Raw genomic sequence first — 23,438 nt, 5'->3', positions numbered from 1 at the left:
GGTTACCAACTTCGCATTATTATAAAACTTCAAATTAAATGGAAACATGAACTGTTTGTCAGTCAATCGTGACATGATTCAGGACCACCATTGTCGTTGACATTTTTTCATGTGAAATCCGAAGAAATAGCCAATACAAGATTTTTAGTTGTGTTACAAGAAATTTTTTTTAAAGATTTTCAGTTTTATTTTTATGGATTATAAAGTCATCTTGTTATCAATGAATTAGCAAATTCTAATGGACGGCGCGAAAACAAAGACTGTTGACCTTTTTTACTTTTTTGTATGATAAGATACGAAGAAAACAAACCAGTTTATTCACACACAACCAATAACACTTGTTGCTAAAAAAAACCAATAACACTTTATACAAAAAATTGTCTTTAGCAAATAATTTTATGAACATTTTTAAAATTATGAACTAAAGAAAAATATAAAGAGAAAAAAATCTGCAAAGTCTCGTCTCAATTTGAGGCTCAATAATTAACGAACACACTATGACACGCACAACGAAGGAAATAAAAAGGCGGGGAATGTGTATAAACTATTCAATAAATTGCAATTCAGCCCCAAACAATTTGAACTCGATCAATTTAGACCCCCACTATAATCAATCAGATACCGGGTTTGGAGAGCCTGATGAATGTGAAACCTCCTCGATGAGTCTGGTAACATCGGCCATCGAAGGACGACTATCAGGATACTGAGCCGTACAGCTCATACCGATCTTCAAGAGCCGGATAATGTTCTCATTGCCCTCTGATTCGTACCTTGTGAGCTCTGGATCAAACACATCAGACGTTGATTGTTGATCAGTAACAGATTGGACCCATCTTGGCAAATCTACACCTTCCTCGTTTAATTGCTGGTGTGTTGGAGACTTCCCTGGAATGCAACGCACCATGTTAATACTCCTAAAAACACAGTTAAAAAACAATGCTTTTAAGCTTGTTACCTGTGAGTAGCTCAAGTATTAGGACACCAAAGCTGTAAACATCAGCTTTCTGAGAGATTTTGCGAGCGTCAGTAACTTCAGGGGCACGGTAGCCATCGATACGGTTAGGCGCAGACGTGGAGCTAATGATAGGCGCTAGACCATAATCAGACACTTTAGCTTCATAGGAGTTAGACAAGAGAATGTTCGAAGACTTGATGTTTCCATGAGAAGTTGTCGAATCGCGAGAATGTAGGTAACTAATCGCTCTCGCAGCTCCCAATGCAATACCAGCTCTGGTCTCCCAGTTCAACGGAGTCCTCCCGCTTCCTTTGTTCCCTACAAATCCATTTAAATCAGCTCAAATGACATAACCAATCACAACAACGCAGTGATACTTACCGTGCAAGAGAGCAGACAAGCTTCCTCTAGACATGTACTCAAAGACAAGAAGCTTCTCGTCACGGCTAAAGTAGTAAGCGATCAAAGTCACTAGATTAGGATGACTCATCGATCCCAAAACCTGCATCCTCTCTCTAAAATCTTTCTCAGGCACCACAACGTCTCTCAACCGCTTCACAGCCACCACCAAACCATGATCAAAGCTCGCCTTATACGAAGACCCAACAGATCCTTTCCCAAGAACCTCAGCCGAAGCCTTCAACAACCCGTCCAAATCGAATTCCCCGAAAGACTTCACGAAAAAGATCAAGTCTTTACTCACCACACCGCTCTCCGCCGCCGCCGCCGTTTCCTTCGGTATAGCCGCGGCGGTGGAGGAAGTCGTAGCGGCGGCGGCGGCGACGGGAGCTGCTTCGACGTTTCGCGGCGGAGCATTCTCCTCCGTCTTTCTCTTCCTACAGAGACAGAACAGAACCAAGAGAAGCAGCAACAAACCGACAACGCACCCGATCACAATCCCGACGATAGCTCCCGTTGATAACCCGTCGCTGTCTTTAGACGGCGGAGAAACGGCGCAAGACTGTAACGGCTTCCCACAGAGACTGTTCCCTTCGAAAACGGTTACGGGAAAGCCCGACAGCGAATCCGGAATCGAACCGTTTAACTGATTGGAAGAAACATTAAACTGCTGGAGAGAGAGTGTGATCTCGGGGATCGAACCCGTGAGCTGGTTCCTCTCCAAGTAGAGCGTAACCAACCGAGGCGCGGAGTTCACATTACCCGGGATCCTCCCCGAGAACCTATTCTCCCCTAAATTAATTCTGATTAAATTCGGAAGCGTAAATAAAAACGCGGGAATCTCGCCGGAGAAGGCGTTGCCTTGGAGATACAAGTAACGGAGGAGGACGAGGTTGGAGAAGTCGGACGGGATCGGACCGGAGAGGGAGTTGAACCGGAGGGAGAGAGTCTGGAGCTGAGTCAAGTTCCCGATTGATTCGTTTGGTAAGGAGCCTAATGAGCCGGTTCCGGGTAACCGGAGGGAAGTGACCCGACCCGCGAGGCAGTTGACTCCGTGCCAGCTGCAAGGAGAGGAGGCGGTCGTGTTCCATAGAAGCGTACGGCCGCGGACGCTGCTGCGGAGGGTGAGTAACGCTCGACGGTCGGAGTCGAGGTCGGAAGTAACCGCCGCGAGGTAGAGGAGGAAGATGGAGGAGAAGAAGGAGATGGATCGGTTCATCTTCCTCTCTGAGTTGTGTTTTAATTATTGGTGCTTCTTTGTTTTGTTTTTTTTTTCGGTGAATATATTTTGGATTTTGAGAGATTTTTTGAGATTTTGTACCTTTTTGGGTAACGCGTAAAGAAGAGTCTGAACAGAGAGAGGAGACGGATGGTGGAATTCAAGAAGAGGCTTTTCACATTAGTTTCATCTCTCTCTCTCTCTCTCTCTCTCTTTAGAACCGGCCACAGAAAAAAGAAAGATATCATAATGGTACAAGAAGAAGAAGATGGAGAATTTTCATTTCTGACAAAAAAAAATTAAAATGAAAATTTTAAACCATATAGGTTGAAATTTTCGTTTAAATAATTCTTGACAGGCTTTCATAGTATGAATGATCTAGTATTTTTGTGGATTTAATATTTTAATTATAAAATTTAAATAATATTTAAACATGGTAATGTTAATGCTGATGAGATATTCTAAAGAGTAAAGAGTATCTCAAGGTCCATGAATAGTTGTAACGATAAATATGACAGCTATGTTATAGAAATAGCTAAATCTTCAAAAAATCTACTAACAAGGTCATGAATAGTTGTAACGATCAAAATATAGTCAACTAGACATCGCATTACATAAATGGTGGTAATAAATACCTTTTTTTATCATAATTACTACGGGCTGCAGTAATGTTTTGTAGACGTTTAAAAGTTAATCAACAACTGTTTTTTGAAAGTTGTTTGTTTTGTGTTGTTCAGGTTAGTGTGACCAAAAACAAAGCTAGATTTGTGAATTTAAGTCTTAGGCAAACCGTTGACAAAAAAGAACCCAATAGTGTCGAGCCACCGTTTTTAATTATTTTATGAAATTTCTCAGCTAATTTTTTTTTCTAAACAATCCTATCCGTGGCATTGACCATTTCGGAAATAGAAATGGTCATCATAAAGCTAACTAGTGGTTGGTGTAGACTAGTTAGTATATAGAATGTTGGACTTGAGAAAATTTGAGTGGTTGGAATTCTTGTTTGCCAAATCGATTATATTTTCAAACCTGGTTACCTCATATGTTTGATACCGCTTATTTGGAAAACGTATGAAATACACTTGCATGTTATTACTTTCTTGAGTGTAGTATTAAACAAAACAACTTGTGATTAGTTAAGTAGGTCACATGAAATCTTCTTCACAAATTTCATGTTGCAATATGTTTATTTCTTAGACAATAGAGACATACCATTTTGTCTTTGAATATAATAAGTTGTGTCAAGTTGTTATTACATGGATAAGTTAAAGGCCACGAGCTAGGCCCAATCTTTATGTATTAAATATGACTTCGCACACGAGCATTGTTAACAACTTATAAATAATTGAAAATGGAATATGAAAATCTAACGCTGAACCGGTAATAAGAAGGAAGATTTCTAAACCAGATCTTAACCGGTTATACATTTATCAATCTATTCACCTGATCCACCAAAAGAATATTTCAACAATGGCTATCAGATCAAGATCAGTTGTATAATCACCTCCTCTATACATTATTAATATAAATATGCTTCAGATTAAAATGTAAGAATTTACAGGTTTCTCTATGAAAAATCAAAGCTTTTTAAAGCTCTCTTCTTCACTCACTGCTGCTGTGTATCAGTGGGAGTGTCTTGACCAGAGGTTGTTGTTGTTGCTTGTCTTGTTTCAGACACTGAGACTCTTCTGGAATCTCCGCGTGACGTTTCCACAACCTCGTCTGTCTCTGAAGCTGTGTTGTCGTATGCGAATATTTCCATTGGGTGATTAAATTTACAGCTTGGACCAAACTTGCAGATTCCATAGCGACTATAGAACACACACACCGGTTCTCCCTATATCCAAACAAAACTATTAGAACCAACCAAATTCAATTGAACATGCATTTTGTTGAGCAGCTTACAGGGCGTAAAGGGAGGCCAATGGGACTCAAGAGACAATCAGGAGAAGGAGGTTGTCTATCTCTAGGATGATGAAACTTGCAAACTGTGCCAAACTTGCAGTCTCCTGTCTTCATGTAGAACTGGCATTCAGGTTGTCCCGGTCTCTCCGGGAAAACATTCTCACTAGGCTGAACAGAGGAGCCTGACTCGTTTTGCTGCATGTTTCTGTAGTTGTTGTGTTCATTTCCAGTACCTGAAGGAGAAACTGAGCCGAGCTGGCCCTAAGGAAATGAAAAAAGTTCAGTTTGAAATCAAAAGAATCAGATGAGGAGTGTTGTTTTTGGACACAACTTACGCTGTATGGGTTCCATACAACTCCTTGAGGCATCATTAATGGGGTGAAGCCGGAGGGATCTTGCCACCGAGGGCTGGCGATAAAAGAGGCTCTTGACCAAGGGTAAGACTGTTGTTGGCCTGAAGTAGGAACCATGAGGTTGGTTGTCGGTTGAGGCTGAGGATGGTTGAATTTACAAGTGGCGCCAAATTTACAGTGTCCGGTTCTTAGAAAATAAGCACAATCAACTTCATTCTGCATCATTTAATAAAATAGAATCACTAAGAGGGTTTTGTAACAATCACAAAAGTGATGATAAAATAAAATTAAATAAAGAAAAAGACAAACATACAGAGCGTAGAGGATAGCCTAACATGTTGAGTGAGACTCTTCCAGCAACCCCAGCTTTGTTCCTAGGGTGATGAAACTTACATGTTACTCCAAACTTGCATGTTCCTGTCTTCAAATAGTACTAAACAACCCCCAAACATACAATGTAAGTTAATCCACAATGGAAAACAAAATATCTTCTTATAAACAGCAAAAAAAAAAAAACTCTTTCATAATGTAACAGAGAGAAGAGTATTCTAATAACCTCGCATTCAGGCTGACCAATCCTTTCAGGGTATTCTCCTCTCATTCTAGCAGTGGCTATAACCTATAAGAGATATCAAAAACACTATTAAAGAGCTTCCAACTTTGGATCCGACAAAACAGATCTCTAAACTCCAAAAGCAGACACAAGAACATACCAGTTCCCGATCACGAGGGTGATTGAACCGACAAGTGGAGCCGAATCTACAAAGACCAGTTCTGATGTAATAAGAACAATCAGGCTCTCCTGGTCGTTCAGGGTAAGAACCAGTTTCCATTGTTTCATCTGAACTCAAATTCATTTGCCACATTGCCTCTGATGATCACAACCCCCACCAAAAATATAATATAATTCGAGATTAATCCATAAAAAAAATAAAAAATTTAAATCAGATCAAAGCTGAAAAAAAAGAGGAAGAATAAACTGAGGAGACCTTGATTGATCAGCAGAGGAGAAAGAGAGGACATAGGAACTCCGGCGTTAAAATCCATAGACGTGAAGAGGAATGTCTCCAACGATGATGATGAAGATGAGCATAAGACATTACACTATCATCACCATAAAGTGTAAGAGAAGAAGTAAATGACAATGGACATAGATGAAGTAGGAGAAGAATCGTGTAAACAGAGAGACAGGAAGTGAAAAGAGAGATTAAAAGCAAAAAAGGCGTTCTCGTCTCACCTCCACACAAAAAAGAAACAAAACATTTAGAGAACAATAATAATTAATTAATGCAAATAAGAAGACCAACCTATCCCTACGTAGGTTTTTTGCTGCCAAGTGCAAAACTTTATTTTATCTTCTCCGCCAAAATTGGACGGACGGTAGAGAACACGACGTCACCAAACTTTTATTATTTTGTTTTCATTATCTTTGTCCTTTCCAATCTGGTTAGTTATGGGTGTGTGATGGATCCTAAACCGACATTGAACCAACCAATAGAAACAAATAAACCGACATTCAAACTGAAACTCACTCTCTCTAGTAATGATACTGGAGCTAAAGCTAATCTTGATCCTAAACTAACTGAGAGAAAGGGTCGCCAGCGGAGTTGATACAAACAAGTTATACGGAAAGCAAGAGGAGAATGCTCTTCATTCTGATGATCAAGGTATGTAATACAGATCAGCTTTTGTGGAAACGCTTCTTGTATGGCTGCAAATTAAATTTATGTTACTCCATGACTTTCTTGTACTGTCGGTAATACACACACTCTTTGCAGGAGACAGAGATATGGATCAGCCAAGTTATGACGAGGAGAACATACCATCAAAGAAGATCGTTGATCCTGATACTAATGCCGATGCTTTTCAAGACAGTATATTGAACGAGACATTTGATAATGCAACGGATACGAGGCCTAATGGCCTACACGAAACAAGGATAAAAGCAGTGAGCTGACAGAAGAGCAAAGAACACGTATGGAAGCTAATAGATTGAAGGCGATGAACAGAGGTCAAAACATTTCCGAGGAACAGAGACTACGAAAATCTTTTGGTGGTTTTAGTAGTTTTTATTTGGCGGGAAAATTAGATGGGACAAACCGGCCAGGTATTAAATTAATAACAAAACCAAATTAGTAGTGTGTAATTCTCTTTCTGAATAATTCAAAACACTACCCTGAATCTCTGCATCAAATCTACTTTTTATGATCATAAAAACTTGAAGACATACTACATCAATTATCCATATATATGAAAAATGACATCTTTACAAACCTAACGTGTTAAAAAAGCAATCGTACAGTACTTCTGTGGTACCTAAGGGTTAAACTAAGCAGTGGCAACTGGCAATAGGTTCAATGTGTATGCAAAAGAATGCATCATCTCGTCTTTATGATAAGTGATGTGATGGTTGCACTTAGCTTCCTTTAGATGTCATCACAAGAGACTGCATTCACACATCAGTTTCTATCTTATCCTTCAGGATCGAGAGCATGTCTATAACTTTGAGCCAGCATGATTCAAATCTTGGTTCTCCACTTCATGAGCTAGCAATAGAAGATGACAAATCTAGTACATCATTTGGTGAAGAAGCATCTTTGGACATTATAAAGGAAAGAGTAAGCAATAGTAGAAGATTTTTTTTATTAGGTAAAGTCACAAAAAAGTCTAAATTCCTTTTGAAATTTCTTTTTGGATAGCTCAACTGATAATGTAATATACATTTTGAAGTTTTTACTGAAAAGTTTAAAATCATCTCTTTATATATGATGAAGATGTGTTCGATTTAATAAGTAAACAAACAACATGTATAAATCGGATAATCTATGTTTTAAACAAATGTCAAGATCTTTCATCATCAGATTCTTCTTAACAACCGAGTTCATGGCAATCTTAAGAATCATCAATCTAACCATGATCATAATAAATATTAGGTTATCTACAAGAAAAAAAAGGAAAGAATTAGATCCTCAATTTAGATATACTAAATTAAAAATGTGGAAGCAATCTAACATAACATAAATACTTAGTATCCTATTTGTGATTATTTTTATGTTGGGTCAAATTTTTATCTTCTTGTCAATTACAATTCTCACGAGTCAATACTTTCGGTCTATAAAATAAAATTCAAAATTAGACCACTGAACTATATACTTCATATAAATTTATCGTGATTCACCACTAATAATGTTCATCCCACATTTAATTTACTTTTTGTTAAAATAAAATGGTTAAGAATTGACTCAAATTGAGATTCAGAAGAATAGTCAGCTGTGATGAGGATCTAACTAAAAGCCAAAGAACGACACGTGTCAACATCTTAGAGATACCAGTAGGGTCCACCCTAAAGCCCCTTGAAGGTGGTTTTAACAACCAATAGGAAGAAGGGATCGTAACAAAATCAGAGTCCGCTTTTCAAAGCTGTTTCCTTTATTTTTATTAATTAATCGAAACAGAACAGAAACCCCACTTGATCCCCCTTCCTGTCCTGTCCTATAAAAACCAAACCCTTTCTTCTTCCTCAAATCAATTCTTTCCTTAAGCTTTCTGGGTTTTGCTAAATTCGAAGGAAGGAGTTTGAATTCTCTCGATGTGTTTGATAATGGAAGCGGCGGATGATCACGTCGTCGACGGTGGTGTTTTAGCTGCGCCGTCTAATTTCTCGATGGTCGAAGACGGGATTTACCGGTCTGGGTTTCCTAAACCGGAGAATTTCGGTTTCCTCACAACTCTTAGTCTTCGTTCCATCATGTAAGCTAATTGTTTTATTCGATTATTCTGTTTAAATTGGTTTTAATTTCACAATTGGATTAATTAAAAATCATTCCTTTTTTGTGAGAGCAGTTATCTTTGCCCTGAACCGTACCCGGAGGAGAATCTCAAGTTTCTTGAGGCCAACAACATTAAGCTTTTCCAATTTGGTATCGAAGGCAAAACGGTGCGTTTTATTCCCTTGGAGGATTGATTAGCTGCTCACTGTTGATTTTGTTTTTTTTATAAATGGATCGTTTATGAATTGCAGGATCCTCCAACTCCTATGCCAAAAGATACAGTTTTAGATGCTCTCAGAGTCTTAGTTGGTAAGGATTCCAACACTCAACACTGTCTGTTTCATGATGTCTTAAAGTAAACTGTCTTGTTTTTTCTTGTAGATGTAAGAAACCATCCGATTCTCATACATTGCAAAGCCGGAAAGGTAAATAATAATATACATCAATTATAAAAGGATATTTTTTTTGGTGGAGATTAGTTATTTTACAGGAGACTAATGGATTTGGTGAACTCAATTATGATGAATGCAGCATAGGACAGGCTGTTTGGTAGGATGCTTGAGAAAAGTCCAGAGCTGGTGTCTATCATCGGTGCTCGAGGAGTACCAGAAGAACGCTGGCGTGAAGTGGAGGCAAAGGGATTTGAATTTCATTGAGGCGTTTGATACGGCGAGTTTGAGGCAGTGTCTTTTGAGCATTATGTATCGTTATCACGGCTATGGCTTCAAGAGGAAAAGATTAGTCCATGAAGAAGAAAACGTCCAGACGCTGAAACCGCAGGCTGCTAAAGTTTGAGAAACGAGAGCTAACCGGTGGGAGATGGTTCATGTTTTTTTTTTAATTTGAGGTTCCATTTATCGGTCGCTGGATATGATTCTTATAGGAGGATTAAGTTCGAGATTCATAAACGGAAGTTTCATTTGGGTTGGTTTAGTGATAGTAAAGTGTATAGAAAGGCTACTCTTTGTTAGACGCTGGTGCATGAGAGAGGTCAATTAACTCAATGACCACTAAAGCTTCTTATGCTTTATCTTCTTTTCTTTTTTTCTTATAAACTTGTCAGCTCATAAAGTGACTTTTAGCTAAATTGTTCTAAAAAAGAAATAATTGTAGTACAATTAATCAGAACATAATTGTAGTATTAACTTTAATTTTTAAAAAGCAGTCAATAAAAAAAAAGAAAAATGGAAAAACGGAGGAGGTAAAGAGAATCGAGTCATCTTCCAATTTATACAATGTGCGCCGGAGGACAAGGTTTCTGACTATGTATACCACGTGCATGTATTAAGAACAAATATGCTCTAATCAAAGATGTCTTAAAAGGTATCTTTAATTAGTTACTTGTGATTTTGATTTCCATTATCAGTCTCCACGTGATCGAGTCAGCGAATTTGGACGGATAAGAATAGTATATCAGATAAAAACTCGAGACCAATGACACAATCTAACAGTGTGCACAATCCTCAAAAAAGTTGCTATGTCATCACAAAACAAGATGTCTGTACACTGACGCACTTTGTAGATCATTCTTACCTAAGGTATCCTATCTTTTGTCTGAACAGAAAACAAGATGTCAGTATTATGTCTGAACATAAACAGAGTTAAAATTTTGTTTTAACAGCCCCTCTTAAGGGTTTTCTGTTACAAAAAAAGCAACAACAGATACTAAAGAGAAGAGATTGGAACAAAAAAATATTGAAACCAAGAGATCAACAATGCTTGTGTATGCAACTGAACTATAAGAATAACTCTCTTATTTATCTCAAGGAAAAACTAACTCAAACAACCTTGAGCTCGTTCAATCTCACACACTTGATCCAATCATAACTCGATGGATCTATTATATAGATAACAAGTAAACCTAATCCTAACTGACTTATGTTATAGATAACTCCTAAAACATATTTGTCTTTATCTCAAATCTCAACTAGATTAGGATTACTTGTGTCGCAAGTCTTCATGCTTCTTCATTTATCTTCAAGCTTATTCCAACATTCCCTCCTTTAAGCTTGAAGTTGCTTTCTGTTGAATCCTGAACACCAATGAACTCTCTCATCTCCTTGAACTTGATTCTCCCAAGTCCCTTGGTGAGTATATCAGCTTTCTGTTTGTCTCCCGCGACGAACTCAACATCCACTTGTCCATTCTCCACACATTCTCTGATGAAATGATACCTTCTGTGTATGTGCTTGCTACGTCCGTGGAAGACTGGGTTTCTGGTTAGTGATATCGCAGACTTGTTGTCTACACGGATGATTACCCTTTTGCATTCCTCGCCTGTGACTTCACTCAAAAGCTCTTGAAGCCATATCGCTTGTTTGGCTGCTTCAGTGGCTGCCATAAATTCAGCTTCGCAAGATGACAGTGCCACAACCTCTTGTTTCTGTGAGCACCATGTAATGGGGCTTTCTCCAAGATAGAACATATGCCCTGTTATACTTCTTCCATCGTCGACGTCCACATTGAGAGAGCTATCGCTGTAGCCTAGGAGTTTTGCTTTGTCTGCACGTCCATAGGTCAGTCCGTAGGAGAGTGTTCCACGTACGTACCTTAGAACATGCTTTAGTGCAGCGTCGTGTGACTCCTTAGGATCAAGCATATACCGGCTCAAGACTCCAATGCTGTAAGATAGGTCGGGTCTTGTGTGAACAAGATAGCGCAGACAGCCAATACTCCTCCTGTACTTCTTCTCATCAGTTGATGCTTCTCCTTCACCTTTTGATAGCTTCAAGCTTCCATCCATTGGCACATGAACGGAGTTGCAGTCATTCATCCCTGTCTCAGACAAGATTCTAGTTGCATATCTTTCCTGTCTTAGGATGATTCCATCGTCATTCTGCAACACCTCAATTCCCAAGTAGTACGTCAGCCTTCCCAAGTCACTCATCTCGAATTTGGCTGACATTTCTCTCTTGAACTCAGTTATCATCTTCAAGTTAGAACCTGTTACCAGTAGATCATCCACATATACTGCAATAATAAGAAGATCTTCTTTACGTTTCTTTTGGTATAGTGAAGGTTCCTTAGAGCATCGATCAAAATTTAACTCCCTGAGAATCTGATTGAGCTTATCATTCCAAGCTCTGGGAGCTTGCTTTAGACCGTAGAGTGCTTTAGACAGCTTGTAAACCTTCTCCTCACTGCCCTTAACCTCGAAACCCTCAGGCTGCGATACGTAGACTTCTTCTTTCAAATCCCCGTGAAGGAATGCAGTCTTTACATCTAAGTGATGCACTTCCCAACCATGAGAGGCAGCCAAAGCAATGATAAGCCTGATTGTTTCGATCCTAGCAACCGGGGCGAACACCTCGTCATAATCTATTCCATGTTTCTGCACATAGCCTTTTGCTACCAGCCTCGCTTTGTATTTGTTCACGCTTCCGTCTGGATTCCGTTTGACTTTGAACACCCACTTTAATCCAATGGGCTTAACTCCTATAGGTAGGTCAACTAGAACCCACGTTTGGTTCTTCTCTATCGAAAGTATCTCATCCTCACATGCTGTTAGCCACACTTTCATACCTTTAGCCTCAGAGAAGTTCCACGGTTCATCATTAATTGCCATAAGGAGTGTCTCACACTCGGCTTCAGCCATCAGAATATAATCAGATAGATATCCTGGCGTTGTTCTTTCTCTAGTTGAGCGTCTCAGCTGTGGTTCCTCCTGTTGCTCTTCTTCGGTGTCTAAGACCTCTATGACCTCATTCTCAGCCTCTGTATGATCACCGACCTGTTCTGTTATAGTGTCTTTAGTACCTTCGTCAGACTCCATACTGAACTCGATCTCTTTCAATCCTCTGTTTCCAGATTCTCCTAAGTTGATACTGAATGAACCAATATCAGTTTCCTTCTCCTGACTGATCCAGTTCCAGCCTTCGTCCTCCAAGAACACTACATCTTGACTAACTGTAATTTTCTTGCTTTTAGGGTCGACAAGACGATAAGCCTTGGTCCCCGGCTCTGTTCCAAGGTGGATCAGAGCTCGTGACCGGTCGTCCAGCTTCTTGACGTGAGGCGCTTCTACTTTAGCATATCCAACACAACCAAATACTCGTAAGTGGGCAATGCTAGGCTTGCTCCCTTTGAACATCTCGTAAGGAGTCTTGGCATCAAGTGTTCTAGTCGCAGCTCTGTTTATAAGATACGTAGCGTGCCTTACTGCCTCTCCCCACATATAGTTAGGAACACTTCTATGCTTCAGTATGCTCCTCGTCATCTCCAATATTGTTCTGTTGCGTCTCTCCACTACTCCATTCTGCTGTGGGGAGTATGGTGCGGTTAGATGCCTCTGGATACCACTCTCTTCGCAGAACAAGTTAAATTCTCTGGATGTAAACTCACCACCCCTGTCGGTACGGAGTGTTTTGATTGAGACAGCAGCTTCTTGTTCAACAGATACCTTAAACTTCTTGAATTTTCCAAAGGCTTCACTCTTCTCCTTCATGAGAATCGTCCACATGTAACGAGAGTAGTCATCAATCAACACAAACACGTATCTGTTTCTCCCAATCGTCGGTGGTGTAATTGGACCACAGAGGTCACCATGTATGAGTTCGAGTTTCTTCGACGCTCGGTAGGTAGTTGCAGCAGGAAAGGACCGTCTTGGTTGCTTGCCAACTAGACAGGAAACGCATGTTTTCTTCATCACTGTAATCTTTGGTATTCCTGTAACTAACTCTTTATTAACCATTAGACGCATGTTCTCAAAATTAATATGTCCAAGTCTCGCGTGCCACTTGCTCGAGACATCAGACGTTATAATCTGTAAGCATGAAGGACTCTCAGCATCAAGTGTAACTTTATACAGACGATTTCTTCCTCTACTGGAGCGTATTAGGAGCTTGCTGTCTCGATCATACAGCTCTAAGACATCCTCCTTCATCCGTATCTCACATCCCGTCTCAGTAGCCTGTCCCAGACTTATGATATTGCTCCTCAGTGCCGGTATAAAGTATACATTTGACATCGTCTTTCTTTCTCCATTCTCCAGAACAAAGCTAATGGAGCCTTTCCCTTGTATGTCAATGCGACTGTCATCACCAAACTTGACTTTTCCTGTTATAGTCTCATCAAGTGTGGTAAAGTATGATCGATCTCCCGTCATATGGTTGCTAGCCCCATTGTCCAAATACCACACATTATTATTTAAGTTTTCCTCAAAAGCTTCAGGTTTCACCCTTTCCTCGTTAAGAAACACTACTTCATTTAACATCAGCTCGTCAGCCAAAGCAGTATCTTCTTCTTTAGTCTCTTGTGTTATTTGTAGTTTGAGCAGACGGTCGGGACAATCACTTGCGTAGTGACCCAGTTTGTCGCACCGATAACATGTAATGTTTGCTGTGTCTCGAACCTGATAGACATACCGTCCACGACCTCTTCCTCCTCTGTTATTGAACCTTCCTCCACGACCACGGCCTCTACCGTCGGTGTTGTTACCTCTGTTTTCTCCATTGAAGTTACGACCGTACTGATGATCTGAATTTGCATACATTAGTTTGCTCTGTTCTTCTGACGTCTCTTCTTCAGTCGCATTAATGCGTTCCTCATATGCCTTAAGTCGACCAATTATGTCCTCAAAACCAGTTGTTTTAAGATCTAACACTTGCTCCAAAGCCGCGACTATGTGTATGTACTTCTTGTGTGGAAGACTCTTTAAGAACTTTTTAACGAGCTTTGGTTCCTCAATCTCTTCTCCAAGTGCTGCAGATTTCGAAGAGATTTCAGATATCCTTCCTGTAAACTCGTCAATAGTTTCATTATCCTTCATCTTCATACGGTCGAACTCCGCCATAAGCGTTTGTAGTCGAGCCTCCTTTACTCTGTCAGCACCCATGTGTCTAGTTTTAACAGCATCCCAAACCTTCTTAGCAGTATCCAGCTCTCCGACTTGCAAAACTAGAGTTTCGGGTATTGATTGTACTAATAAAGCCATGGCCATGTTATTTTTCTCGTCGTCTGCATCTTCTCCCTCAATGATATCCCAAACCTTATGTAACTTCAACAGAATCTTCATCTTGATTGCCCATACTGTATAGTTAGTAGCATTCAGCACCGGACACTTTATTGATGACGATCCTGTCTCCTTCGGCTTCGATATAGAAACCGTAAGATCCCCCATGGTTTCAACTTAAGCTCTGATACCAAATATTGAAACCAAGAGATCAACAATGCTTGTGTATGCAACTGAACTATAAGAATAACTCTCTTATTTATCTCAAGGAAAAACTAACTCAAACAACCTTGAGCTCGTTCAATCTCACACACTTGATCCAATCATAACTCGATGGATCTATTATATAGATAACAAGTAAACCTAATCCTAACTGACTTATGTTATAGATAACTCCTAAAACATATTTGTCTTTATCTCAAATCTCAACTAGATTAGGATTACTTGTGTCGCAAGTCTTCATGCTTCTTCATTTATCTTCAAGCTTATTCCAACAAAAAAAAACCACCAAACAGTTAAAACATCAAAGATGATGTTTGCATATTGATGTGCTTGCAAATTCAAAGAAAGGCCATAAAACAACACTTTTCAAGCTAGTAAAACCGTAATACTTAAACCAAACGTGTTCTATACTTAATGATATGCCAAACCAAATAAACAGAGAGCTTGAAACGGCAAGGCTAGCCTAAAACCAAATGGCCTTCGAATGTACTATTCTTTACCATACAAGTTCTTGCAAGTAATAACATTTGACAAGAGAAAATCGTTCAAATATCAATTTATTCATACAACAACATCCTATGATAGGTTATAATATTCATCTTCCCATTTCTTTGTTCTAAATGAATACTCAAACTGGCTTCATTTCATTTCATCCTATGCTAAAATTTACATGGTGAACCAAGGATGGAGAACTAATTTACGATTTGTAATCAAATAAGAGGGGCTATGTTATAATGTCTCATAGTTATAGGATTGAGATGCAAAACATGGCTACTTCAAGGGTTTATTTGGTAATAATATATTATTGTTTAATAAAAAAAAAAAAAAAAAACCTTATCCGCTTTTTTATTATCAGGAGTTATGTAGTGCAAAGAGGTACATAGTAACAGTTGTGGACATTAAAATTAAATGGAATACGAAGAAAGCAGAGGAAGTCATCAACATTCAAAACCACATGCACACGCCAATGACTGTTTCTTCTTCTTATATTTTATTTAATCTCCCTTTGATTCGCTTCAGATCTCTTTCCCTTCTCTCTTCTTCCCGTCTTCCTCTGTCATCGCTCCGATCCATTTCACCGAGAAAGTTTCGAGCTTTTTCCGCAATGACGACGACAGATGCTGGAATGGATGCTGTTCAGAAACGCCTCATGTTCGAGGACGAGTAAGTCTCACCTACGTCAATTTTCAATTCTTGGGTTTTGCCAAAGTAGAACCCTTTGTCTTCGAATCAGATTGTCTTTGCTCAGATTTTTTTTTTTGAATTTCAATTAGACATGGTTCAGGAACACATGTCTATGGATTTTGTTTGACTTCGATGTAATAATAGAAGTGATTTATGGATTTAAGTAGCTGTTAAGTTTCTTCCTTTTCTGGTCGTTGGAACCAAATGGGTAATAAAAGGTCAATGCTTTAGTGTCTTATATGAACTGTTGAGAGGAACATTGTCAGGTTAAGCTATGTTTTTGTCCTATAATGGATTATTTGGATGTATATATCTTTGTTTGCTATTAGACTTTGTTTTTTTTATGATGATGATGTTTAGTTGATCCCTTCGCTGTGATAGAAGTGTGTGTTCTAAGTTTTTAGGTCTCATGATGGGCAGTTACAAGCATATCTATACGAAATGATTCGTTTCTTTATTGCTTGCAGATGCATTCTTGTTGACGAAACTGATCGTGTTGTTGGGTTTGACACCAAATATAACTGTAAGTCAAATTTTGGCACTCTCATCCTATGATTGAACTTAGTTGCATCAAATGTCGTAGGCCTGAAGTGAAATGTGTCAAACATAGTAACAATTTGAGTGTCTACAAAGCGGTAGTGGACACATTATAGGGCACTTTCTCTTGCATTGTTGTGTCATTATAACCAGAAAATAATATTTTTCTCTAATTGAAATTGTAAGTTCTGCCTTTGTTGAACATATAAAATAAGACGAATGTAAGATGTTGCTGCTGGAAAAAAATTGGTTGAAGAAAATTAAACTATTCGCTTGGTTTTTCTTAGCATATTATCCACTCTGAAGAGACGGATGATCTCTATTATTAAATGATACTGATGATACCTTATAAAATCTGCAGGTCATCTGATGGCAAATATTGAAGCTAAGAATTTGCTTCACAGGGCTTTTAGTGTGTTTTTATTCAACTCCAACTATGAGCTCTGCTTCTCCAGGTAATTTTCTTATTACTACTGAGTTGAAGTCGGTATAAATTGAGTCTTGTAGGCTTGTGACTAGGGCATGGTGGTGTCATAGATTCTAGAATCACCTTTTTTTTTGTAGAGAGCAATAAGTTTCAATAAATATGAGAGGGTAGATCATAAGCTTTTATTCTATAGATTTTGTTGCACATAGCAATGATGATAGGGGGCTTAATAAGCTGGCTCATTTGCCATTCTACTGAAAAAATTTCTTCTCTATTGAACAGCAAAGGTCGAAAGCAAAGGTGACCTTCCCTCTAGTGTGGACCAACACTTGTTGCAGCCATCCTCTTCACCGTGACTCTGAGCTTATCGAGGAAAATGCACTCGGTAGGTATCTATTCAGTATTTCTTTACTGACTATGCAGCAAATTGTAGCTTCACTTGACTACTGACCTCACCGTGTTTGGTTAATGCTCATTCAGGTGTGAGGAATGCTGCACAGAGAAAGCTCCTTGACGAGCTTGGTATTGTAGCTGAAGATGTACCAGTGGAAGAGTTCACTCCCTTGGGACGTATGCTTTACAAGGCTCCTTCTGATGGCAAATGGGGAGAGCACGAACGTAAAAAATACCTTCCCCCTGAGAGACACTTCATCTTGACCTTTTTATTGAATACACTACTGAAATGGAACATTGATGTTTTGCAGTGGACTACTTGCTGTTCATCGTGCGGGATGTTAAGGTCCAACCAAACCCGGACGAAGTAGCGGAGATAAGGTATGTGAGCAGGGAAGAGCTGAAGGAGCTGGTGAAGAAAGCAGATGCAGGTGAGGAAGGTTTGAAGTTGTCTCCATGGTTCAGATTGGTGGTGGACAATTTCTTGATGAAGTGGTGGGATCATGTCGAGAAAGGAACTCTAGATGAAGCTATAGACATGAAGACCATCCACAAACTCTGAAACCCTTCCTTTTAAGTATAATCGTTCTCTTGTTTTGTTTGGTTTCTTTCTCCCTTTTGATGTTTGTGATGATAATAATTGAAACATTGTATTTGGATATTCCAAGAGAATCAAGCAATAAAGTTTCAATTTTTATTTGGATTTATGAATTATCTAAGCTTCAATTACACATTGGTTTGGTCAAAAACCATAAAGAGCTGTGATAATGAAAGCAAGGAAACAGAGTAGAAAGCAGAGAAAAGGTAAAAAGCAAATATTCCTTTTTTTTCAGAAGCTGCCTTCGTTCTGAAAGTTTTTTGAGTCAAGATTTTATTATTATAATAAAACGACCGAAGCAGGTATGTCTTAAGACGCATGTGTTCTGTCTTTAAATCATCGCTTCCTTTCTCTGAGACTTGAGCACACAAAGACAGAGAGTTCTTTTTTTTTTTCTGAGTTTCCTTCTATTTCAGGTAAATGAAAATGAGATTCGATCTAAGTTTGTTTTTGTCTCAGATTAAATCTTGATTTTAATTTTGCTGCCATCATAATTGTGAATCCAGGGAAGGTGAGAAGAAGAAGAAGATGGCGTTTGTGACAACTGCGGAAGTGTGTGACGCGAATCAAGATCTGATCCGTAGCGGCCAGCTCCGAGCTCTGCAACCCTCTTTCCAGATTTACGGTCGCCGTCAGATATTCTCAGGCCCTGTGGTTACTGTCAAAGTGTTTGAAGACAATGGTTTGATCCGTCAGTTTCTCGAAGAGAAAGGTATTATTCACAAGACTCAAGACTTTATTGGTAGAAAGACCTTAAAGAGATATTATGAAAACTTTCCATATAATCAATTTGACATGGTTTAGTTTTACATTTGGACTCATAATTCTGATTAGTCACTTATCAAACAGCTTCAGATCTTTCTTTGCTTGAAACTATTGGTTTAATCAGTATAAGATCATCTAATCTGATTCAGTAGTAATGATAACTCTGTTACTACTACTGCCTTGTTTGTAGACTTCTTGATTCACTTTGTCATGTGAGAAGCTGTGAGCTTCATGATTAACGATTCATTGATCTTAGAGCTAACCAACCTGTCTTGTACTATTTACATCAAGAACTCTTCACATATTGTGGATCATTTGATATGTTGAGGTTGCATGATGTTAGTAATCATAGATTTATAATAAAAATCACATATAATTCACCTACAAAAACAATGAAATCTATAGCCAAAACATACAATTCTATTACAATAATATTATAAAAACATTGAATTCTATTACACAAATATAGATTTATGTCAGAAAAACACCAGACTTCTCTTTCAGGACATAGTACCTTGTTTCCTTACAATGAACCAATCTGTTCTTGTCTGTATCTTTCACATCAAAAGCTTACTGATGTTTCCAAAAACTTAAAAAAAAAAACAGGCAATGGAAGAGTTCTTGTGGTAGATGGTGGAGGAAGCTTACGTTGTGCGATACTAGGAGGAAACCCAGTAGTACAAGCACAGAACAACGGATGGGCGGGGATCATAGTGAACGGTTGCATAAGAGACGTTGATGAGATCAACGGTTGCGACATTGGAGTGAGAGCATTAGCTTCTCATCCTATAAAGGCTAGTAAGAAAGGACTTGGTGAACAGAGAGTCCCACTCAACATAGCTGGCACTAGGATCTGCGATGGCGAATGGCTTTACGCAGATACTGATGGTATCCTTGTCTCTCAGGTCGAATTATCGGTTTAGGACACAAAGTAATGGAGGAGCTTTGTCTTCTTCTTTGAAGGGATACGTTTTGAGTTTGTGGCGTTAATAAAGTAAATGTTTTTCGTTGTTTGTATAATCTTCGGTGTCATGGCGTGGTGTAACGTTTGTGAAATAAAATGGTTCGTTATACATTGTGCATGTGTTAGGTCCGGACACATTTATCCAGAACCATAGTTCGTTTATCCAACAAGCTTTTTTTTTTTTTTTTGAGAACTCCAACAAGCCTAAATTGCCTAGATACTTTCCTCTTTTGTATAATATCTCTATAATATTATTTGAAAAATAAGTTTCTTATGTGTCGAACTTACGTTACGATGGTTGATTACAGTAGTACTCTTAATGAGTTAAATATATCTAATTGCTTTATTAAAAATATTTTGTTTTTCCTTTTTATTTTTGTTTCCGATTCCTTATATAATAAATAACATTTATAATGTTTTAAAACGAAAATATATTTTAAATATAATATGATTCATAAAAAGGAAAATTTACAAAATAATATTTTATTTTAAATTAAATTAATAATCTTCCATTTAAGAAAATTAAAAATAATATATTTTAAAGTAATAAACATTTTATTTTAAAATCTATTTTTATAATTATTAGAAAATAGTTTAAATAACAGAAAATAATATTCAATGAATAATCAATATTATTTTTTTCTACTTAAGTTTCCTTTTTATATTAATGTGATTTCGTAAAAAAATTAAGAAAATAATCTTGGCGTTAAAGTAAAGAAATAATAAATTTTTTTATCAATTATGTTTTTATGCTACTTTGTACCGATCATCTTTTTTTATTCTAATTTTAGTTTTGCAAATTAACATATACCAAATTATTTTTAAAATCAAATGTGTACTTACACATTTAAGATGAATACTCACACTAATACAATGAATAAAATTAGTTCGATTTGGTTAAATTCGATTAAAATAGTTGTACTTTAATTTGAAAAATATATGTAACACAATATATCCACAAAAATAATATATTATACGCAACGACTTCTAAACACAAACATTAAAATAAAATGTAATAAATTTAATCTACATAATTCCTCCACACCTAAAGATTCTTAACAACTATAAACATTCTAATACATTTCTGTTGCAAATGCTGACACAAAACACATGCAATCAAAATACACAATAAAATTGTCATACAAATCATACGTAAGTTATATTATGTGCGAAGCGCGGATCAATCCTAGAACGTTTGTAGTTGGTACAACCATGAACCGATCAAGTAGTCCGATTGGATCCATGCTAGGTAAAGTTTACTGTTTTAGATAATTAAAAATAGATTTCAAAGAGAGTAAGAAATAAAATAAATATTAATATATAAAACATAAAAAAAAACTCATATGTTAAATCTCACTACCAGTATTGAAAAATGTAAAACAATGACATAATAAAATGTTTTTATTTAGATAAACATATATTTTAAAATAAAATAACAAAAGTAAATAATAAATAAAATTTAAAATTATTTATACATTATTAAAATAAATAAACATATATTTTTATAGCATAATTATTATTTTTAAGAGAAATTAAAATATTTTGTATTTATAAATTATTAGTTATATTCAAAATTGTTAGCATAATGAAAAGTTATTAGTTATATTTAAAATTGTAAAGACTTTTAAAATATATTAGAAATATGCATCGATGTAAGAAAAATAAAATATAGTTTCATTTATACAATTTCAATAAACCTATTAAAAAAGTTAGTCAACAAAAAAAGGGAAGCTGAATATTAACACAAAAACTACATAAATAATATTAATGATTAATATATATTATTAAACTAAACATTTAAAAATTTAAACAAATATTAAAAAGTTTTGATCCGAGAGCTAGTGTTAAAGGATTTACTTTTATCGAGTAAACTAGTTTGCTTAAAAAAATTAATGTTCTCTTTAAATTGCATTTATCATCCAGCGGACATGATTATAAAAACAAAATAAATAATTTTAAAGGGAAAACCAAAAGACTCTAGCCATTTAATTAGTAACGGTAACATTATTTTCCCTTATCTATATATATCTTCTTCTTCTTCATTCCATCTAAACTACACAGTCTACACTACACTCCATTACAATCCAAATGAATTGGTCTTTGACCCCAATGCTTCGGTCCTGGGGACAGCAGCCGGTTTATAGTCTTCTCAACTTGTTTGATCTGATGTTGTTTCCGTGATTTGAGAGTGGGAAGGAAGCAGAAAATCAAAGAAGAAGAAGGTTAAGATCACTTCATTGAAATTCAGAACTGAGAGGTATGAGTTTCTCTGATCAAAAATATTGAAAAATTTACGGATTATTTGTAGAAATTGACTGAGGCCTGACTGTTGGTTGGTGTTTTGTGTCTCTGCAGCAAAGAGTTAAGGTGAAAGAGGAAGAAGTCTGCCGAGAAGATTCAAGCGATAGATGGTGGAAGAAAAGATGAGAATCCCCATTGCTCAAGGTATCTAATTTTGTTCTTTTCTTTTTCTGTTTTTTTCAAATCTTTTTTTTTGGGGAGATTCTATATTTACTTGGATTGAAAAAGGAAGAAGCTTATGTGTATATTCATAGTGTGGAAACAATTAGAAACTAGCGTCCCATCATTTGATTGATCGTTAGAGGTTATGTTCCATTTGAATTTATACTTATAATATCACTTTGTTATTTCTATCAGTTCTTGGCAAATATTCTATATTTACTTTGATTGAAAATGGAAGAAGCTTTATGTATTCATAATGTGAAAACAATTAGAAACTAACATCCTGTCTATTTGAATGATTGTTAGAGAGGTTATGTTCCATTTGAATTTACACTTATGAGATCACTTTGTTATTTCTATCAGTTCTTGGCAAATATTATATATTTGCTTAGATTGAAAATGGAAGAAGCTTATGTGTATCTTCATAATGTGGAAACACTTATGAGATCATTTTGTTATTTTTATCAGTTCTTGGCAATATTTTATATTTGCTTAGATTGAAAATGGAAGAAGCTTATGTGTATCTTCATAATGTGGAAACACTTATGAGATCATTTTGTTATTTCTATCAGTTCTTGGCAATATTTTATATTTGCTTAGATTGAAAATGGAAGAAGCTTATGTGTATCTTCATAATGTGGAAACACTTATGAGATCATTTTGTTATTTCTATCAGTTCTTGGCAATATTATATATTTGCTTAGATTGAAAATGGAAGAAGCTTATGTGTATCTTCATAATGTGGAAACACTTATGAGATCATTTTGTTATTTCTATCAGTTCTTGGCAATATTTTATATTTGCTTAGATTGAAAATGGAAGAAGCTTATGTGTATCTTCATAATGTGGAAACACTTATGAGATCATTTTGTTATTTCTATCAGTTCTTGGCAATATTATATATTTGCTTAGATTGAAAATGGAAGAAGCTTATGTGTATCTTCATAATGTGGAAACACTTATGAGATCATTTTGTTATTTCTATCAGTTCTTGGCAAATATTCTATATTTGCTTAGATTGAAAATGGAAGAAGCTTATGTGTATCTTCATAATGTGGAAACAATTAGAAACTAGCGTCCAGTCTATTTGATTGATTGTTAGAGAGGTTAGGTTCCATTTGACTTAACACTTATGAGATCATTTTGTTATTCCTATCAGTTCTTGGCAATATTCTATATTTTCTTAGATTGAAAAGGAAGAAGCTTATGTGTATATTCATAATGTAGAAACAATTAGGAACTAGCATCCTATCTATTTGAATGATTGTTAGAGAGGTTAGGTTCCATTTGACTTTACACTTATGAGATCACTTTGTTATTCCTATCAATCCTT

At 36.8% G+C, this 23,438-nt stretch overlaps 6 protein-coding genes across 8 annotated transcripts in view; 4 read left to right on the top strand and 2 right to left on the bottom strand.

Annotated features, from left to right (window-relative positions):
- Positions 1-23,438, top strand: part of LOC103842894 (protein SPIRAL1-like 3) — a 209,522-nt gene that overhangs the window by 149,023 nt on the left and 37,061 nt on the right. The window lies entirely within an intron of this gene.
- Positions 346-3,107, bottom strand: LOC103843628 (probable inactive receptor kinase At3g02880). Its single transcript, XM_009120370.3, has 3 exons — positions 1,337-3,107; positions 956-1,273; positions 346-885 (listed from the first exon to the last, which is right to left on the bottom strand). Exons 1-3 carry the CDS (start codon positions 2,571-2,573, stop codon positions 611-613), a joined length of 1,830 nt encoding a protein of 609 aa, XP_009118618.1. The 5' UTR covers positions 2,574-3,107; the 3' UTR covers positions 346-610.
- LOC103843613 (zinc finger CCCH domain-containing protein 33) lies at positions 3,955-6,115 on the bottom strand. 2 transcript variants are annotated; one of them, XM_009120356.3, is made up of 7 exons: positions 5,821-6,115; positions 5,545-5,702; positions 5,388-5,450; positions 5,145-5,264; positions 4,814-5,047; positions 4,479-4,739; positions 3,955-4,410 (listed from the first exon to the last, which is right to left on the bottom strand). In XM_009120356.3, the coding sequence occupies exons 1-7, from the start codon at positions 5,876-5,878 to the stop codon at positions 4,180-4,182; spliced, it is 1,125 nt and encodes a 374-aa protein (XP_009118604.1). In that variant the 5' UTR covers positions 5,879-6,115; the 3' UTR covers positions 3,955-4,179. The 2 variants fall into 2 exon arrangements, with proteins under 2 accessions (XP_009118604.1, XP_009118612.1); XM_009120364.3 differs by having other exon boundaries at positions 4,479-4,733; positions 5,821-5,878.
- On the top strand, positions 6,361-9,638 carry LOC103843604 (tyrosine-protein phosphatase DSP3). Its single transcript, XM_009120344.3, has 5 exons — positions 6,361-8,581; positions 8,675-8,768; positions 8,853-8,910; positions 8,983-9,026; positions 9,133-9,638. Exons 1-5 carry the CDS (start codon positions 8,421-8,423, stop codon positions 9,394-9,396), a joined length of 621 nt encoding a protein of 206 aa, XP_009118592.1. The 5' UTR covers positions 6,361-8,420; the 3' UTR covers positions 9,397-9,638.
- On the top strand, positions 15,449-18,020 carry LOC103843595 (isopentenyl-diphosphate Delta-isomerase I). 2 transcript variants are annotated; one of them, XM_033284801.1, is made up of 7 exons: positions 15,449-15,722; positions 15,775-15,937; positions 16,426-16,481; positions 16,857-16,950; positions 17,210-17,307; positions 17,403-17,540; positions 17,627-18,012. In XM_033284801.1, exons 1-7 carry the CDS (start codon positions 15,683-15,685, stop codon positions 17,875-17,877), a joined length of 840 nt encoding a protein of 279 aa, XP_033140692.1. In that variant the 5' UTR covers positions 15,449-15,682; the 3' UTR covers positions 17,878-18,012. The 2 variants fall into 2 exon arrangements, with proteins under 2 accessions (XP_033140692.1, XP_009118581.1); XM_009120333.3 differs by having other exon boundaries at positions 15,501-15,937; positions 17,627-18,020.
- Positions 18,117-19,812, top strand: LOC103843584 (putative 4-hydroxy-4-methyl-2-oxoglutarate aldolase 2). The gene is made up of 3 exons (XM_009120324.2): positions 18,117-18,329; positions 18,420-18,625; positions 19,285-19,812. Exons 2-3 carry the CDS (start codon positions 18,442-18,444, stop codon positions 19,599-19,601), a joined length of 501 nt encoding a protein of 166 aa, XP_009118572.1. The 5' UTR covers positions 18,117-18,329; positions 18,420-18,441; the 3' UTR covers positions 19,602-19,812.

The sequence above is a fragment of the Brassica rapa genome, chromosome A01 (genome assembly GCF_000309985.2).
Source record: "Brassica rapa cultivar Chiifu-401-42 chromosome A01, CAAS_Brap_v3.01, whole genome shotgun sequence".
Classification (NCBI taxonomy): domain Eukaryota; kingdom Viridiplantae; phylum Streptophyta; class Magnoliopsida; order Brassicales; family Brassicaceae; genus Brassica; species Brassica rapa.
This window is presented reverse-complemented; position numbering and strand designations above follow the sequence as displayed.

Excerpts from the sequence above, each read along its gene's own strand:
- LOC103843628 (XM_009120370.3), bottom strand. The coding sequence starts at position 2,573 with ATGAACCGATCCATCTCCTTCTTCTCCTCCATCTTCCTCCTCTACCTC. Across the intron at positions 1,274-1,336 it reads CTTGTCTGCTCTCTTGCACG|GGAACAAAGGAAGCGGGAGG; the intron begins GTAAGTATCACT and ends ATGGATTTGTAG. Across the intron at positions 886-955 it reads AATACTTGAGCTACTCACAG|GGAAGTCTCCAACACACCAG; the intron begins GTAACAAGCTTA and ends GTTGCATTCCAG.
- LOC103843613 (XM_009120356.3), bottom strand. The coding sequence starts at position 5,878 with ATGGATTTTAACGCCGGAGTTCCTATGTCCTCTCTTTCTCCTCTGCTG. Across the intron at positions 5,703-5,820 it reads TCCTCTGCTGATCAATCAAG|AGGCAATGTGGCAAATGAAT; the intron begins GTCTCCTCAGTT and ends TGTGATCATCAG. Across the intron at positions 5,048-5,144 it reads TAGGCTATCCTCTACGCTCT|AATGAAGTTGATTGTGCTTA; the intron begins GTATGTTTGTCT and ends TAAATGATGCAG.
- LOC103843604 (XM_009120344.3), top strand. The coding sequence starts at position 8,421 with ATGTGTTTGATAATGGAAGCGGCGGATGATCACGTCGTCGACGGTGGT. Across the intron at positions 8,911-8,982 it reads TGCTCTCAGAGTCTTAGTTG|ATGTAAGAAACCATCCGATT; the intron begins GTAAGGATTCCA and ends TTTTTCTTGTAG. Across the intron at positions 9,027-9,132 it reads TACATTGCAAAGCCGGAAAG|CATAGGACAGGCTGTTTGGT; the intron begins GTAAATAATAAT and ends TGATGAATGCAG.
- LOC103843595 (XM_009120333.3), top strand. The coding sequence starts at position 15,729 with ATGCACACGCCAATGACTGTTTCTTCTTCTTATATTTTATTTAATCTC. Across the intron at positions 16,482-16,856 it reads GTTTGACACCAAATATAACT|GTCATCTGATGGCAAATATT; the intron begins GTAAGTCAAATT and ends TAAAATCTGCAG. Across the intron at positions 16,951-17,209 it reads TATGAGCTCTGCTTCTCCAG|GTCGAAAGCAAAGGTGACCT; the intron begins GTAATTTTCTTA and ends TGAACAGCAAAG.
- LOC103843584 (XM_009120324.2), top strand. The coding sequence starts at position 18,442 with ATGGCGTTTGTGACAACTGCGGAAGTGTGTGACGCGAATCAAGATCTG. Across the intron at positions 18,626-19,284 it reads TCAGTTTCTCGAAGAGAAAG|GCAATGGAAGAGTTCTTGTG; the intron begins GTATTATTCACA and ends AAAAAAAAACAG.